At 38.0% G+C, this 19,194-nt stretch overlaps 2 protein-coding genes across 3 annotated transcripts in view; one reads left to right on the forward strand and one right to left on the reverse strand.

The window, feature by feature from the left end:
- Positions 1-1,134: 1,134 nt before the first annotated feature.
- LOC309483239 (T-complex protein 1 subunit eta-like) lies at positions 1,135-4,073 on the reverse strand. The gene is made up of 5 exons (XM_082148935.1): positions 3,963-4,073; positions 2,966-3,119; positions 2,739-2,845; positions 1,737-1,915; positions 1,135-1,654 (listed from the first exon to the last, which is right to left on the reverse strand). Exons 1-5 carry the CDS (start codon positions 3,966-3,968, stop codon positions 1,444-1,446), a joined length of 657 nt encoding a protein of 218 aa, XP_082005061.1. The 5' UTR covers positions 3,969-4,073; the 3' UTR covers positions 1,135-1,443.
- A 4,920-nt stretch (positions 4,074-8,993) lies between these two features.
- Positions 8,994-19,194, forward strand: part of slc8a4b (solute carrier family 8 member 4b) — an 87,074-nt gene continuing 76,873 nt past the window's right edge. Inside the window, exons 1-2 of one of the 2 annotated variants that reach the window (XM_082151760.1) lie at positions 8,994-9,484; positions 12,897-13,097. The gene's annotated coding sequence lies outside the window, so the exon portion shown is untranslated. Of the gene's footprint in view, positions 9,485-12,545; positions 12,798-12,896; positions 13,098-19,194 lie in introns of those variants that run through there. The other variant, XM_082151761.1, reaches the window with a different exon arrangement.

Here is a 19,194-nt window from a genome sequence, read left to right on the forward strand (position 1 = left end):
CTCATACATTTTAAATATTGTTAAAGACAGTCAGTAATAATATAAGAACAAATAATCAAATTATGAGCAATAGCACAAAAAAAATACAACAGAACAAACATATTCAAATGAAATAAACAGTTAGGCCTATTTTCAGGTTTTCATGAAGGTCTAAACTAGATTTACAATAGTCACTTTACAGTTACTGCTATCATAAAAATACACTTGTAGGTTTTAAATTCATTTATTTTTATTTGAAATATTGCGCTCCAGTTCTCCGTCTGTTTTTCAGTTTTTCAGTCTGTTATGGCGCTCGTTCACGGAAATCTGTGAAGTTTAACGGGGATTCACTCCTGACAGCAAAATGGAAATATTTGCACGAGTTTCTAACATTTACAAATGAAGAATAAACTTGTGAAATGAAAGTTATGCACAGAGGAAAGCACTAAATCTTAAACACATTAAATAGCACAAGTAGGCTAGCCTATCTATCTTTCAGTCAGCACTATCAGAGCATCTGACAGGGCAAGCCACTTTAACTATACGTGTTATATCTTACTAGTTATTTTAAAGCCCGTAATATAAAGCTTGTCTCATGTTTAGGACAAATTGGATAATGCACTTTCCCCGCAGAAGCTTACGGCGACAGCCACTATTTTTCAGATTCTCGTATCAAACGGTATATTGATATAAACAGTTTTGTCTCATTGCATATTTTTCATTAAAAACATATTGATATATTCTACAAACGGAGGCGCGGGTCTTTCACACTGGCCCCAAGCCATCGGGCAGTCCTTATTGTCGAGCCGTGGTCTTGAGTGAACGTTAACGGTTGAGAAAGAAATGGATCATTAAAATGGATCAGTCTTAAAGTGACATCAGTCTACAAATACCTGCTGATGTCATTAATGTTAATCAAAAAACAAAACAATCTTTAACAAAGATAAATTACATTTCATTTATCCAGTAAACACTAGTGTTATTTCACATTTAGGCCTAATTATTACATTCCTGTACCCGAATACTATAGTTTTATATTTATGTATACTTGTCATTAGTGTATTTGTTCTTATTTTTCCTTATTATTACTACAGCCCCATTCTTTTTTTTTTTGCTGATCCGAAAAATTATCTGCTCCGTGTCTCGAAAACTGTAATATGAGCCGAACCATGAGTTTTGTGATCCTTTGAACCACTTTTTTCTCTGTAACAATTTGCAAAGTAAGAAGATGTATGATGCCTAGTGTCCTAAAATCTGTTGAAAAGACGTGTCCAGACTCCAGCCCCAAGTTGTGCTGACCCTTGCATCATTACAAAAGCAACCACAAGATACACTAGATTACGGATGGGCAACATCGGTCCAGTTCAGCTCCAACCCTGATAATAAACATTTAAAAACTCAACTGCCGGTAGCATTTGTAATCCTGAAGACATTGATTAGCTTGTTTGAATATGCAGATTTTCTTTATGAATATGCAAAATTTCCTTTAAATCTCCCTCTCACCTCCAGAGCTCCACCCTGCACCTTCTTCACTCCAATCATCTTCAAAGGCAGCAGATCGTCCAGCATCATCACTGCATCCACCACCATCTTGGAGAAGAAATCCTTCTGTCCTGCGATCAGCTTTGAGTTCAAAGCCGTAGAAGCACATTTCTCCAACAACCTCCTTTGTTCCCTGTGGTGGCAAGAGAGGACAAATGATCACATCTGTGATACTAACACATGCCTATGTAATAGCACACAGGATCTGGACTCACTGTTCGTCATCCCTTTTGACCGTAACAGCGATTTCTTTGATCTTTTTGACGGCAAGCAGGGTGGCGATGCGGAAAGCTCTGATGATGGTCTGGGGGTGAAGCCCTTCCTCCACGTATGGCTTCAACTGCTTCAGAAACTCAGCAGCAAGCAGAGTCACTGAGGTGGTGCCATCACCAACCTGAATAAACAAAGAATGTTGAGGATACATTTTAATGTATTTAACTAGTTATAAGATAATTACGCAATTTGAGCACAACTTGCTCCATATCAAGTTCTAATTAAGGGTACGTTCACACGACAACAATATGCTTAAAACAGAGAAGTTTTTCCTTTGAGTTTTCTGCGTACAGACGACACTATTGTCAAAACGACCCCCAATCAGACGAATCCACGAAAACTACTTATTCTGCAGACAGGCCATTAGATGGCGATGAAACGCTGTAGATTGAACACGTAATATGCATGTTCATAACGTCATCATCTTCAGAATTTCACGTTTTTGTTGTTTACACAGAGACCGTTTTCAAAAACTTGCAATTTGAAACCTGTTTCCAAAACTTTGCGTTTGCAGGCAGCCACATTTTTTAAAAGTTTTACGTTTTTAGGTGAAAACAGTGTCGTGTAAACCGCCCCTTAGAAACTGAATTGACATGCAGTGGAACTGCTTTTAACCCCTTTGATCGTGTTCATTTTTACAATACTGTCTCAAGTGCACTGCAGTTTTTATGAAATAAAAATAATAAAATATATAATACAATAGAATTAATTTTTTTTTTATCTAGCCTTCCGCTAGAAAATAGTTTCTGAACTAAACCAATAACAGAACATTTTCCAAATATTTGCTTTGCAGTGAGAGTCAACAGCTGGTTGAACAGGTGTTTCACATCATAGCGATTACAATATGGTGCATTTTAGAATAGTAAGTCAGTCAATGAACATCGACAAACAGAACTATTTCCTTTCAAAGCAGCCTAAATATACACACAAAGAGCGAATCTTACCTCAGCATCCTGAGATCTGGCAATGTCTACCAGAGTCTTGGCTGCGGGGTGTACAACTTCTAGAAGTTTCAGAATTGTGGCTCCATCATTAGAAATAGTGGCTTTGCCTGCAAGATAACATTATGCAAATCACAGCATGAAGCAGAGCATCATTCTAATATATCAACCAAAACAATTACCAATACTTCCCAATAAAACAACACCTGTTTATGGAAGGGCAGACTTACCTCTGTTATCCACCACAAGCTTGTCCATGCCACGGGGGCCGAGGGTGGTCCTAACAGCCTCTGCCACAACCTGGCAGGCATTGATGTTGCTGACGAGCTGCGGGACCCCCTGAGAGGAGTCTGTGCCCTCCTTCAGGAGGATGACTGGAGTGGGCTGAGAGAAGACATTCAAGAAGGGTCATTATCAATGCAATATCAAAATTACCGCCTTATTAAGAACATAACTTACCCCAATGAATCAAGTCATTTAAACTGTAAATTAAAATTTGAAAATGCACTGATTTGTCAAGGTTTTCCATAACCATGGAAGAGTTTTGACAGCTCCTGTACAGACAATGGAATTGACTATGTGTGTTGAACACAACGCTGCCTGGGCGTACATATATACAAACTACAACGTGTGAAACAGTAATATCTGCTCTTTTCTTAGTTATTGCAGTTGAACATGTCGTCATGCACACAAGAGAAGTACTAATATCTCTCACTATGTGCTAAAAATAATGGCTTTTAATCAGAAATAAGCGTTTTATAAAGTAACAGATTTATCGTAGTGACTTTAGAGACGAACAGCATTAAAGGGTGTAACCGGTTGCCAGTTCACTACCTCTTTCTCCATTACCGAAAGGATGCTAAACTAAAGCCTTTAGCATTATTTAGCTACCAAAACTATTGTGAAATAAAAATGTGTAAATGAATAACGTTACATATGCCGTACAGAAGTAATCTTTTGCACGTTGCATCGTAATGCACATCTCTAAATTCTCTGATTAGAGATCTCCGTCATCCACACACAGAAGAATGAATCGTTAGCAACCAAGCTAGCTAGCATCAACGTAAAACTTTAGGTGTATTATCCCATTTAAAATAAAAATAATCTCAAAGACATGTCCTTTATGCTTTATTCTCTCTGGGGGGTTATATCCCAACACTAGGAGAACAGTAAATAGCTAAGATGACGATGGATTTGAAAGTAAAACAGGCATGAATGCGCACTCACCATCATGTTTGCGGTGTAGAGGAGGAGGACGGTGCCGGTGAGATACCCACAATGCAACTAGAACTCTCTAGAACACGAGACGCGTCTGTTGTTGAACTGATGACCGCCGCCAGGGGGCGCTATTACTACAGTTTTCATGTCTCCTGCTACGCAACCAAGATAGAGGATCCCCCCCTCTCCCCCAACATATGAACTTAATTAATTGTTATAGGGGGGGAAATAAATAAATAAATAAATACATGTATAAGTAAAAAATAGTGGCTGCTCAAATGATTATTAATTAATTATGCATACATTATTATTATATATTTTATAACAACAATCATTTATTTAAATAATAATTTATTTATTTGATTACATTTTTATTATTATTTATGAATAATATTACAAGTAAACAAGTAAAGAAATAAAATAAGCAACTCTGCAGGCCACAATATGTAAAATGGCTGCTTTGCTGCTATACTGTATGCCTATTAAATAGTCATTCAAATGTATTAAATAAATCATTATTATGTCATGTAAAAGGTCAAATTAAATTTCCACAAGGAAACATAATTGATGAAGTAGGAAGAATGTGGTAAAACTATTTGACATTTAGTATATTTTATCCTAATTGTTTATTGATCATTTGTTTGCGTGCTAAAATAGTGAGTGATCATAAATAAATAAATAAATATATAAAAAGTTTTTCAGTATGAAAGGAAATTGTGTTTATTTATTTAATACATTTAAATAAATAAATAAATAAATAAACTCTACATGAGATTAGGGATGGATGAGATTGAATAGAGGTCATCTACATGTTAGGGATTTATGAAGATTACAGATCTCTCTCTTTTTCTTACTCCCCCTTCCACCTGCGCCTCTTATTTATATCCTGTATGGACCTATATAGATTTATTTTTTAGTTTATATTGATTTTTCTCTCTCATTTGTCTGCCTCTTTCTTATCACCAGGCAGGTCTTATAATCTTTACTGCCTTAAAATGATTTTCTTTCTCTTTTTTGACCACGGAGATTATCCTTCAGAACAATACGATTCTAGGCAAATTAAAACTAACCGGCAAACATTCTGACGGTTAAAATACGTCACAGTGTTTAAAGCACAAAAAACAACACTCAGACTTATACTCTTTTTCTCTCTGCTTCCCGCATACACACACACACCCATGTTCAACATGGCCTGCAAGCACTGTGTTCTTCTCTATATATTTAAGATGTCTCAGATGTAACAGTATATGTGGATAATTTTTTCCCAGTGTAACTACAGGCTTAGGCTGCTGTGGTTTGCAAGCAGTTCTGGATAGTGAGGGTGGCGCATGCTTCCCTGTGATGTCTCTGCAGTCTGTGGCTGAACTCTGAGCTCTCAGGGTTCCCTGTTTTAGACACATGTAATTATCAGACGTTATATATACCCGCCCTGCCTCGCCCTTATGGAGGGTACCTTTTAGCTGGGATATTTCTGGCATCTGTGGCAGTTGACCCACCCATTTGTGAGACTGCACAAGCTGAAGATTCAGCGCTATGTAAAATGCACCAGCCCTCATCTAGACACACAGATATCTCTGAAAAATATACAGTAGAGCAAAACCTGCCTTGCTGCAGAACCAAGTCATGACTGGTCAAGCGAAGCGCTCTGAATGTGATTTGAATTGTCAGTCAAACCCTTCAGAGCTGAGCCCGCCCCTCACTGACAGCCTTTATAAATTGAATCAGATCTCAGGCACTCTGCCTTAGCACTCAAAAGAGACCTACCACAGATCTCATTCGGCCTTCATGCCCTCTCTCTCTCTCTTTCTATCCCTCTGTCATTATCAACCCTTTTCCAATCTCTCCTCCTTTACTGTACCCTTTAATGTGGCCATACCACTCCATATGTGTCCTCTGTGTGATAGAGCTCAGGCTGTAATCACAAACACCAGTGATGAATGAGGGCTACTGGTGGCTTTTGACACCGACAATCTTTTCCTCCCAGTCTATTACATGGACCACCAAGCACTGGGTGCATAACATGGACTAGATGATTCCAACTATAGCACAGAAATCCAGCTATATATTGGTGAGATAAGGCTGGGTAGTTCCAAATACTTCCATTCTAAGAATACCGCAAACCGTAATTTAAACATGACACAATGTTCTGCGAGATGGATGTGCATTGGGGTTCACGCATCTTTAGGCATTAAAGAGCAGTGCAGTGATTTGGATCCAAGAACTGGCAAAGCAGGACTGAATCAGTTAAGCTCAATATTTAATTTGCGATAAGAGTGTGCATGTGCATTCATGCATATTTCTTGTTCCCTTATTTTTGAACTAATTCCCATGTAAAATGTCCACACATGCACAAGCAAATCCATGGCCCAAATTGTTGTGCATGTGCAGTACTAGGGCCATTAATCTGAACACTTGCATCATGCTTGACAATTAAAAAGCCAATCCATCACAGCCTAATCAATACCATCTCACTCTGAGGTGCGGGGGTGTCCTAATAACTGTTTTGGGACTGGTGTGTGTGTGTGTGTGTGAGAGAGAGAGAGAGAGAGAGAGAGAGAGAGAGAGAGAGAGAGAGAGAGAGAGAGAGAGAGAGAGAGAGAGAGAGAGAGAGAGAGAGTAAAAGGAAGATGGATGATCTCCCTTATTGAATATTTGGATTATGTGATTTGACTGAGGCAACCAGCTATGGGTGCTGATAGTAAGGATGTTACCAAATGTTTAGGATTGTGGCTATAGGATCAGAATCTGAGTTCAAGAATCAGCCACTGGGAAATGAATATTGATTGACCATTAATCTGAATATCCTTCAATGTCTATAGCTCAGACATGCACCAAACGCATTTACCAAACATGTTTTGCTTAAGGTCAATAAAGAAGAGCCTGTGTATTAATGAAATTGCATATGACCAGCTAGGTTACTTCAAATGGAGAGAAAGAACTGCTGCCAAAATTACTGCTATCAATCACTGGAGCAATTGTCTGGCTTTCTGTATAAAATTATGACCAAATTTGACTACTTTAACTCATCAAAATAAGTTAAGCAATTTTCAACTTTTTAAAATACAAGATTCAACTGATTTTAAGTCAGTTTAATGTAATTTAAGTTGAAATGACACATCTAATTTGACTGTACTTAAAGGAGCTGTATGTAAGAAATGTATTTCAATTAATCATACAATGGCCCTGATATGTCACTAGACATTAAGAAATCATGTTCATTTCAAATACTTATATCACTGACAACAGTAGTCCGGCCAGGATATTGTCATTTAAAAAGTGAAGTTGCAGCCCTCAACTGATGTTGATGTTGTCATGTTGTGTTTTGGCCTGAAGCTCCACCCTCCACCTATCTACCAATCACGAAGTCAGTAGTGTTTCGGCATCAGGGTTGCCAGCTCTGCTCTAGTTACCACAGCTACGTAGCAGCCTACGTTCCTGCTGGATCCTGCAGCCTATCTGGCAACCTCGAGTCAGGGGGGAGGGGGAGGGGATACACCACTCTACAGTAATTTGAAAGTGATTGCAGTACCAGTTTTGGCCACACTCTTACATACGGCTCCTTTAAAAATTGAAGGCTTACATTGTAAGTCTGTTTGGACAACATAGCCATATATTTACAAGAAGGCTATTAAAGGTGTACTCAGTAAATTGTTGCTTATTTTTAACTGCGTATTTAGGACTTTACAGTGACACCACTGGCCTGGATGTATGAAGTTTATTTTTGTTCTTTTTTGTTCCTTACCATCTGCAGATGGTATCTTTACCATGGTAAAGACAAACATTCAGTTTGGACTGTCTGGTGGATCACATACATGTTCATCAATACCATCACTCTGGATTAAATGTACACTGTAAAAATATTTTTTTTTTGAGGTTGTAAACAAAACAAAGATTATTGGAATACGTTTTACAAGAAAAAAACTATTTCAGTCTTTCTACTTCAACATTTCACGTTTAATTCGATGTGTTATTTGCCACTACTTTGTAATTATTTCTCAAATTTCCAAGCAATTTTTGAGTGAAAATTGTTTCAAAGCACCATTTCTTTTCAGTGTATATTTTGTTTGTTGTTGAAAAGTTTGGTACTTGTATGTTTATGCTTTATAAAGTGCCATGAGCTCTGACTAAAAGTGCTATATAAAAATTACCTATTATTATTATTGTAGCATGACTTGTCATGTGATGTCAACATGGCAACACCCATGAGGGGGCGACCAGGGGCCTGTACCATGAAGCTGGTTTAGGTGGCTAGCCAGGTATGTTTCAGTTTAGTTTGCGCCAACCCTGGGTTTGGCTTTTAGCAGTGTTCACCATCATAGTAACTCACGCTCCACGGCTAACCTGGTCCGGGGCAGGTTATGTTCCAGGTAAGAGGTTGCAAACCGAACCTGGACCAATCAGCTGTGAGCAAAGAGACACATGTCTGATGCTATAAAGTCACTCCACCTGTTTCTACTCAAATGATTTTTAAAGACAAAATTGTCTGGCTTTTACTAATGCTTATTTAGAATAAACATTTTGTATGATTTAGATATTATTTATGTAATTATTATACCCTTAATCGATCATTACGCACAATTTATGTTTGTGTAAATTTGTTTAAATTATGTAACCCTGAGTTTGTTACACTACGATCATGGTACAGGCCCCCGCTCCATGTAGAAAAACACAGTTTGTTTTTAGAAGACTGGCAAGACTGGTGTCATCTAATGAGACTGTAATACGTCAAAAGTAATGTTAGTAAACAAATGTTCTTTTCAATTAATATAATAATAGTGCACCTTTAATCGTTTCACTTATTAACATAGCCTACGCTGTAGAAACGCACAAGCCTAACCTGTTTTTACGCATGATGTTGACCAAGTCATGATCTCTCTCTCTCTCTCTCTCTCTCTCTCTCTCTCTCTCTCTCTCTCTCTCTCTCTCTCTCTCTCTCTCTCTCTCTCTCTCTCTCTCTCTCTCTCTCTCTCCACCCTCTCTCTCTCTCTCTCCACCCTCGGTACAGCAGCTGATGCTGATGCGAGTACACTCATTCTGACTCTCCCATCCTGAGCGGAGACACACTGTCACCAGCTCCTCCCTTATTCTCAATAAACTTTGAGCAGCGCATTCTATAGGATAGTCAGCGGCGTTTCGTCTCCTTATTCTCAATGAAGATATGACAAAGGCAACCACTCACGAAAGGAATTAATTACAATGACGGTGATCAATGGAGGAGACGTGCGTGGACACTAGATCAGTTTGATCTTGGTTTTGAGTCTAAAGAGGAAGCGAGAACCGTGTGCATTCCCTAACACTTCTTACCAGCTCAAACAATGTCAAACGGGAACTGACGGGCTTTTGAAAACAGATCGTGGGCTACTTAAGAACAAAGAGAGGTGGATGAAGACTACTTTATTTAGAGATACATGTCAATACACAAGCAGCGGACGAGAGAACCCTGTAATACAAGAGCTAGAGAAGATCGCCGAAGTCCATCGTTAACAAGAGAGGGGAATTCAACTGACGGTGCGCTGCATTGAATTTAGAAGGTCAGTTGTCAACTTAAACTCAAGACTGTCGTATCGAAGTTTTCAATTACGGTCATTTTAAAAGGATAAGAAGGCTCTGTGATTGTACAATATTATTTGGTTGAAAGTTACCATACCAGTGAGTTGCAGTAATAAATATATATTTTTTGCTGTAAAATATCCTATGCTAGAAAAAGTATACAACTTAGTTATTTTGTTTAAAAAGAAAACATTCATTTTAATGGTAGCTACAATGTTGTTAAATGAAGTTAAGTACAATGTATGAAATATCAAGACCAAGGTCATAGGGTTGATTCCAGACACAAGCACAAATGTAGGCTATAGCCCTAAATGCATTGTAATTTGCTTTAAATAAAAGCATCTTCCAAATGTGAAAAAGTTTTAGCCATATTTAAGAAGACAAACCATCAGACCAAACAAACTTGCATTTTATTTTAAAATGAGTGTCAGGTTATACATTGGGTTGATTTTATTGCATGTAGGCTATGTTTTTCAGTTCGTTTACTGCATTACAGTAGGCCTAAACATTCCCAGACAGCTGCAAGATGTATGTTAAAGATCTCTTCATCTGGAAAGCATCTGCTGTTTACTAACAGTCTTTAAGATGTCAGTTTTACCAGTGGCGTATCCAGGACATTTTTACTGGGGTGGCCAAGATGGGACACAAAACTAGAGTGGGGTGGCCATATATACTATAAAGTAATGTTATGTAAACCTTTAAACTCTTATGAACAATAGAGGATTTTAATAATAGTAACAAAGTGCAAACTTTATTTTTAAATAATGGTACTATTTCATAAAATGTAAGATACAGTCACAGGCCTATTTAGGAAATGTGTTTACTATAGTCTGTTATTAATTGCCATAGTGGGGGATATGACTCATTGGCCATTAACTTGTCCGAAAATGCATTTGTGTTTATCTGCAAAAAGGTTTACATACACTAGATTGCAGCCTAGGCTACTGTTAATGTAAATATAATGTTAGTGGTTTGTTTTTAAAGTCTACATTAGAGACCTGCGCGGGACGGATTTCTCACTTAATAATTCCTAAAAAGCTGACATCTCAGTTCATCGTGATCTCACAAATCTCTGTTATTATCAATGAAACTGGCTGCATAATTAATCTTTCATATTATCTACACTTTGTTTGATATAATAGATGATTTGCCAGTATGCAGAATTCAGCACTGAACAAAAAGTCCATTTTGAGTGGTGAGGGAATTCTATCTTAATTGCATCTGATTGGCCATTGCGTTCAAGAAATCAACACATATGTCTGTGATTGGTTACATTGTTCAACGCTGCAAACATGTTATAAATAGAGACTCTGGCCTGTAAATCGTTTCTATTTTGTTTTAGTTGTTCTTGTTGCTTTTGTGCAACAGATGAATGACAATTTATTCGTTTTTATTTGTTCAATTTATAGATAATTCTATTTTGCGGGAGTCCCGACTCCCGCGAATCGACACACGAGTGCATTACCGCCCGCGCCCGCACTCGCCCATCAGATCTATATTCCCGTGCCGCACTCTGTTGCGTTGGGTCCCGACCATACCTCTCAATCGACTGATTCCAGCGTTTTTATCGTTGTTGTATTGTTGCAACTGTGTGACCGTCCTCTTGTTTCACGGACCAGCAGCAGCAGGTGCACCGTGCAGCGCGCGTGCTCTTATCTCATGGGTCATCTGACCTGCATGACCAAACGTCCGCTGAGCAGAAATCAGCTCTCACAGTCTCAGTACGACCGATACTGTGTTAGTTAAAAATGTGAAACTGGCCCTAAATCAGTTGATCAGCTGTCATCACTGATTGACAACATTTCTCGTTTCTTGTGTTGACGAACTTGACCTACCTATCAGATCTGGGGTGGCCACAGGGGTGGCCAATGAGCTTTCAGGGGTGGCCCCGGCCACCCCAGGCCACCCCCTAGAATCGCCATTGAGTTTTACATACATTCTAAATCGTAAACATCTTAAAGACATTTTCTAAACGTCTATTTGACATCTGACAGGAAACGTCCTATAGACGTATTGCAGATGAGCTAACACTCTAAAAAATACGTCTTCCAGATGTAAACACGCACATCAAATAGACGTCTCTGTGATGTACATATGCTGTCAGGGTAGTAGCTAATTAGCTAAAAGACAAGCATGATTAGGTATTTTGGCAACGGTAGGCTATTTTACAGTGTTAACACTGTAAAATAGCCTGCATTTGCCAAAATACCTAATCATGCTTGAAACATGTCTTTTTTTAAAAGTTCTGTCAACCTTGGCATCCAATATTGTATAGGCCTACAGTTTTTATAAGCTCAACTATTGTAGACAGAACAATGACGCTTTTTGTTATATATTTGAAGAGTAGCCTACGTCTTTAATAACGTGTTAAAAATGAAAGTACGCTTATGTTTTATCGACGCACAGTCCGATAAAACGACCAAAGCATCTGTTGCTATATGGTTACCTCCTCACCCAAAAGCAATTTCTGTTTGCAAGCATATATTTAGCGCAATTTTATTAATTTATATAATCTAACTTTGTAGTTGAGATGCGAAAACACGGTTGAAACTTTAAGAGTTACCCATGCATTCTTATAGTCCCTTTTTGGGGGTTCAAGGTTAGAGCATTCCTTTCAGATGTCAAATAGATGTTTAGAAAATGTCTTAAAGATGTTTATGATTTAGAATGTATGTAAAACTGACATTTTAAAGACGTTAGTAAACAGAAGATGCTTTCCAGATGAAGTGATCTTTAACAGACATCTTGCAGACGTACAGCTATCTTGGTAATGCATAGTCATGCATTTTTTAATTTTTTATATTCCAACACTTTGCTTTTGATAGGCCTATATAGCTATTAGGTCAGTCTTACATTTTTTGTATTCAGTGCTTTCAGACTATTTTTAAATGTAAAAACAGTTAAAGGCATAAATGTGCATTAAAAATATACATTTATAAATTAAAGATGTCCTTTAAGCGTGTAGAAACACTGGACCGACTATCGGCTTGCCACTGGTGTAGCCTACCGACGGTGGCCCAGCGGCAAACCGCTGGTGGCGGGCCACCCAAAAAACGCTGGCAGACCAACCGCATTTTCAGATTGGTCGGCTTGCCGACGGTGTGCCGCCGGAGGTCCAACCGTGTCAAGCCGCTGACTTTGTGCCGCCCAAAAAAAAAAAAAACGCGGACGGACCGCCGCCAGGTCATAGTTAGTGGGGATAGCCTGTACTTAACTGTACTTAAATGTACAATTCTTTCAACAATACAAAGTGGATGAGTAGCGTAAAGCGCGCGTGGTGACTCGTTCATTAAGGTTAGGCTACACAACTTGTTTTGACATCTGAAAGGAATGCCGCGCGCCTCCGTTCTATCAGGGCTATTAAGGTGATTAAGTTGTTTATTTGTGTTACAGTGTGGTCAGCGTGATACCGCACATTACCGGGTATCCTCATACCGAGAAGCTAGTCTGGCTGGAAACCTTCTCGCCTTGTACGCGCTGGGGAAATAGATCCCTGACATGAGCGACTAACACCATTGACAAACAACAACACACATCGGCGGATAAACCGCACTGATCCCTGAGTGACCACCTGTTTTCTGCACAGACCAACCGGTAAGCGCTTAACTTTACTGAGGGACAATACAAGAGAATGCTGTTTGTATATCTCCAATATGTTTATCAGATGTCTCTTCATGTGAATATTGCCGTTTGGGCGACCGCTATATGCATAAAAGCGCGTTAGATATGAGTGCTGCAGGGGTCTTGGAAATCTTTTAGTCATTGAGTTCTCATGCTTTATAATCCAATCACTTTACAATGTAGTTTAACCACTGAAAAGGGTTGAATGATTGTTAAAAAGAGCACAGAATCACAAACACACGAGGTACTTTGAGGATCCAAATCCACTTTCATCTCTTTGTGCACACTCGTCCTTTTCTTCTTCTCATCCTTTCATTCAGACTCTATCTCAGTCACCCATTCCCCTCATCTCTCGCTCAGGTTATTTTCCTGTAATCCAACGCAGAACTGAATTCGCATTTGAAGCTGCGTTACGCAATTGGTGACACTTGGTGAGGATGTAGTTTTAGGCGCGCGCAACCTGCGTGTGTTTCGTGTGGAGCAAATCCCTCTTAAATGACAGATTACAGAGAAATTGTTTTGTGATGTGTTGGTTATACATTTTAAAAATAGATTTTTTTGTTGTTATTGCCCTGATATGTTTCTTTTCTCTAATTGTTTTGAGAGGTTAATTGCTTCATATTGTCATTCCTAAAATGTCTTGCTCAGGAATTATTAGTCACAGAAAATTTTCCAGTTATGCTAGATATTTTGTCCTTTGCGTGTCCTTGCTAGTACACTGCCAACAATACACAAACACACACACACATGCACACATAATAATACCGATAATTTGACCAACACACCCAAACAAGCAGGGAGAGACATACAGTTTTAATGAGCAATTATACTGCCAGATGCCTTTCTAACCCTTGTTTGGTTTGAAGGAACTACATCAGCCCAAGGAGATCTATGATGTCAGAGCTGTGACGTTACAGGCAGCAGACTGGGGAAAATATAAGACTGTTTAATGCTTTTAAAAAATCCTCAGAAAAATACCCAAGCACTGGGTATTTTCACAAAACATCTTTATTTGTGCTATTGTATTGTTTTTTTAATCATCGGTTGTTTGGAAGTAAGTGTAATTCAGTCCTTTCGAAAGTGTCTTCATTGCTATTATCCATGATAAAGTTAAGTGTTGTTTTGCTGCGTGGGCTGATATATAGAGTGAATGCTTCTGTATGACTGTCTTTCTTCAGATGAACACCAAACAGAGATTTTTAGAGTCCACATAACGCAAGTGGATAGATCCCTCAAAGTTGACGCTTCAAAAAACATGCAAAACAAACACAACGGTAATCCATATGAGCCCAGTAATCAATATCTTCTGAAGAGAAAAAATGACTTTTTTTTATTTTAAAACTTTTTAAACTATAAACTGTCCCTTCCGGCCTATACTGTCAGCATGCTGTGTGTTTATTCAACAATATCATTGACTTGACTGTACTGACGCTATTGGATGAGAACTGAACTGAGCTGGATGATGACATCACTGTTTTCTGCAGGACTGCTTTATAGATGAAATGAACTAATAATTGAGGATCTTTACAGTGGAACTGAATCAACACTGAACTGCATGACTTCAGCTGAACAATGACACTTTTTTCTTTTTAGAGCTGCTGTGCAGCCGAAATGAACTGTTTGCATCGTTGAATCATTTTCCTGTTACCACTGTAAAGCTGCTTTGAAACAATCTGTATTATATAAAGTGCTTTAAAAATAAAGGTGACTTTACTTGTGAAACTCGCATGGGAAGTGACAGTCCTCTGTGCTTCCAAAGCACTTCCTCACAAGTTTCTAAAATTGCTGATATCACGCTTCACAATGTGTTGACAAGCGAACGCATGTATGACAGTTGGCTGGAAGCAGTGGTTTATAGTTTAAAAAAGCGTTATAATTTAAAATATAGTTTTTGTAGGATCTCACACATTGTTTCACTTCAGAATTGATTCATCAACTGTGGTCGTATGGATTACCGTTGTGTTAGTTTTGAATGGTTTTTGAAGTGTCGGCTTGGAGGGGCCTATCCACGTGCATTATATAGAATCACAGAGATTAATTATTTTTCTAAAAATCTCAGTTTGTTTTCATCTGAACTCAGAAAGTCATATACATCTGGCATGACGAAAGTAAATGAGAGAATTTTCATTTTTGGGTTGAGTATCCCTTTAAGAAAGGAGATAACGTCCTCCTTTCGAGCGAACGCCTTTCGAGTTCTGATCAATACTGAAGTCTTATTGAACCACGGCAGTGTAAGTACACCAATCACATTTAAGTGTGGGAAAATGGTGGCTGACTCAGCAGCTATATAAGGCAGTGTTGAACACCATTGCCTCAGAATCTTTCTCCTTCAGACACTTGCTCAGACAACTCACCTACTGACGCAAAGTCTAGTGAATCGAACTCAAAAGAGAATGTCTCCGGTTACTCAATGTAACCTGGGTTCCCTAAGATGAGGGAAATAACTTGCTGCTGTGTTACATTGTATCTTATGAGCTCCACTCTACCTTCAGTCTACAGATTCGGACGCAATGGCATTCAGTGTCACCTTAGCTGCTGTTTTCACACATTTGAACGCCATTGGCCAGTGTACTTAAACTGGCGTGATTCAAGGCTTCAGTGTTTCAACAGAAAGGAGTTTCCTCATAGCGTCAGCTACTGAGACAATGTCTCATTCCCTCATCTCAGGGAACCGATTTTATGTTGAGTAACCATAGATGTTTCAGTAGGAAATATTTAAATACAAGAAAGAAAACTGTGCTTGTCTCCACATTAATGGTTTAGTATAACTAATACTAAACTATTTCAATTTATCTTATTATGATACTTGTAGTCAACCTGCTCATTGGAAAAATGTGCCTCTACCAAAATTTTTGGCAAAACTCCAAAAACATACCTATGTTACAATTTTCCACAGTTTCCATCTGAAATGACTACTATAGTGGCAGTAAAACACCAACAACTTTTATTCTTGTTTACTCATATCATGATTACTGGGGAAGATTGTTATTAGCTAACATTGTCATCACTCACTTTGAAAGTGTTGTGAAACTTTCAAATTGCTTTGAAAGCAATGTCATCTCATTGACATCTTTCCAGTGAGCTTGGGTTGCTTGTAGTGGGTTGAAATATGTTCTCCAAATGAATGAAGGCTAATAGTTTCTCAAGCTGCTCTGCTATTTATTTAAGACTAGGCAAGCTTTTTCTGGTCCAGGTCACATTTTTTATTAATATGGATCGTAAGTGTGCCAGGAAATATGTCTTATTTGACCTGCGGGATTGGTGGTTGGAGTGAGCGAGGGGAAGAGGTAATTAAAATAGATGGGTTGAGGAAATTGAGATTGGCTAAGAGAGGCTAACGTTATGGAATCACTTGTCAAAACCAGCACTGTCATTAGTCATACCTATTCGTGCGATAAGCAAGGCACCAGCAGGTTATGTGTGGTGACAACCATAGTGTTGTTGAATATTTTGTGTTTATAATAGAAACAGGAAGCACTCAGGTTTACTTAAGGTTGTGATAAAATCATAAAATGCTCAGCATTCTTACTTTTTTTGTCAGGTGGTATTATCTTATAATTATATCCAGTATAGTTCCAAATCAACCTAATCGGGCAAAGTGGAAAACAGAGCTGAAATATGCATGTATAATCCTTATCTGATAGCATTTAAGCTGGTTTTATGACACAGACCCTTCCAGAGGTATTTGTTTGTTTGTGGTGTAGATTAAACCTAATTCTGCACCAAATCCCTTATTTAATTACTATTGACAGTTTAATAGCTTTTTCTGTTCAAGCCCTGAAATCCAAAGGTTAAATGAGCATTTGCTGAAGATGTGTCAGTTTCATGAATGGAATTAGTTGTGGAGCTAAAATCCAATGTTTGTGCTTGAAATTTTTTGTTTATTACCTCAAAAACCTTTTCTAAATATCACAGTGTGTATACTTACAAAAGAGTGGTAAGATCATTAATACCTTGTGCAGAATCCATTGCCAGGGCAAACATCTTTACTCCCTCTGTGGATTATTATTTGACATGGTTCAAACTATTCTTGATCATAGATCCTGAGGAAGGACATCACCTGACTCCTTAAACAGGAAAATGGTCATATTCTGGAATTTACTGACTGGTGTCAAACATGCAGAATCAGTAGCTGATTCGTTTCAACTAAGTTTTTCATTGTTGCAGTTTAGTTTGCATTTTATATTTCTTTTATTTATTATTTCCAGTAATCATAGTTAAAGGGATAGTTCACCAAAAAATGAAAAATGACTCAACCTCATGGTGGTGATTGCAACTTCCTGAGCAAAAGATTTAATCCAGTTCAGATTTTTTTTTTACATTTGTCAGACACAATTCAGTTTTAGCAATACAGGTTTTTATTAGTATACATTTTAATATATTTTTACCTTTGATGCCATCCTGGCATGGTGTTCAACCGCAAAACAAACTTATCCTCTTGTTATTCCAAACCGGTATGATTTTCTTTCTTCTGTTGAACACAAAAGAAGATGAAAATTATTTGAAAAATACAATGAAAGTCAGCGGGGTCCAATTTTGTATTCCTTATCCACTCATAGGAACATCTGAAATGGTATGCACCGTAAACCATAAGAAGTATTGATTAATTGCACAGAAGTTAGATGGCCGCTACATGACTGAATGAATAGTGCTCTGCTGTTTCCTACCAACAGATGCGATTTCATTTGAGTCCATCTTTGTAATCAGTCACATCACATCTCACCTGTGGGATGTCTTTTCCACATAGACTCGCACAGGTCAGACTATTGTTATGCGTGCTTGATTAAAACTATAATTTATTTTTTTATTAATAATTATTTTATTTCAGTTGTTTATTTTCACTTTAGGCTTTCGTTTTATTTGTGCTAAAAAAATAATCTTAAAACCCTCTATGGCATGGTGTTGCCCTCAGGCAACAAACTACCTTTTTGGACCACACACCGCCCCTTTAATTTTTTTAAATATATTTTTTAAATATATAATATCCCCTGACATGTCTGTTCATTGAAATGAGGGGCTGAAGTGGGTGTGACCTTTTGTTTGGGGGTGGAACAGTCCTTTCATGAAGCAAAGCCACATGGTACACAGTGCCACCAATTAGTAAGATAAATATCACTTTTTAACATGTTTAAGTTAAAATAACTTTATATAAAAAAAAAAATGCATGTGCATCAGTATGTAAATAAGTATGTTTGATTGTTGCCTCAGGGCAACACTGTGCAGTTAGACCGCTTTTGTTCAGGCAATATCATAGGGTTAGGAGGACTATATGGTGCATTCAAGTTCTCCTGGGAAGTTTGTTTTTACAAGTTCGGAAAACTCAAAGAATGTGCATTATGTGTCATAATTTATGTTTCATTTATTATTGTTGTTGTTGTTGTTAGTATTATTATTATTATACTGCCACAGAGAATGATGGGAAATGTAGTTTGGTCACTCATATCAGCTCATAAACTGGCTAAATGAGTAGTGTTTTCTGGCAAACTCTATCTCTCTTCTTCATTAACAGTACACATAATATGTACACAAACTAAATTGTATACTGTCGGAATTCAGAATTAAATTTATCATGATTGAAAACTATTTTCTAACGCCATTGCTTCCCACTCGTAATTACGACTTTGTGGTGATGTTCATGTGCTTTCAACTCGTAATTACAATCTTTCTGACATGACTTGAACACATCAATAGTCAATGTTTTTGCGATCTACTGATACTTGCAGGAAATGGACACAAGAACATGTTATGGGTGAAAGGAACATGGTTAGGGTCATTCCTTCTGAGAGTGAGGACAGTGAGCTTGAGGAGAGTCAGGAAGAGTGGATCCATGATTCAGGTTTGAGAGACAGTTAGGGGTCAGTCAGCAAATTAACGTACGCGTGTGTGTGTGTGTGTGTGTGTGTGTGTGTGTGTGTGTGTGTGTAAATGTTTATATGAATATGAACATTTATACATGAGGTGTTATGGGGTGTTAGTTGTATTTAGTAGTAGTAGTTTTTTTTTTTTTTTTTATTGATTGTTTGATGGTTGTGATTGGTTGAAACCATTTGTGATTGATGTCTGTCAAAAT

This window comes from Leuciscus leuciscus, assembly GCF_965113295.1.
Source record: "Leuciscus leuciscus genome assembly, chromosome: 2".
NCBI lineage: Eukaryota > Metazoa > Chordata > Actinopteri > Cypriniformes > Leuciscidae > Leuciscus > Leuciscus leuciscus.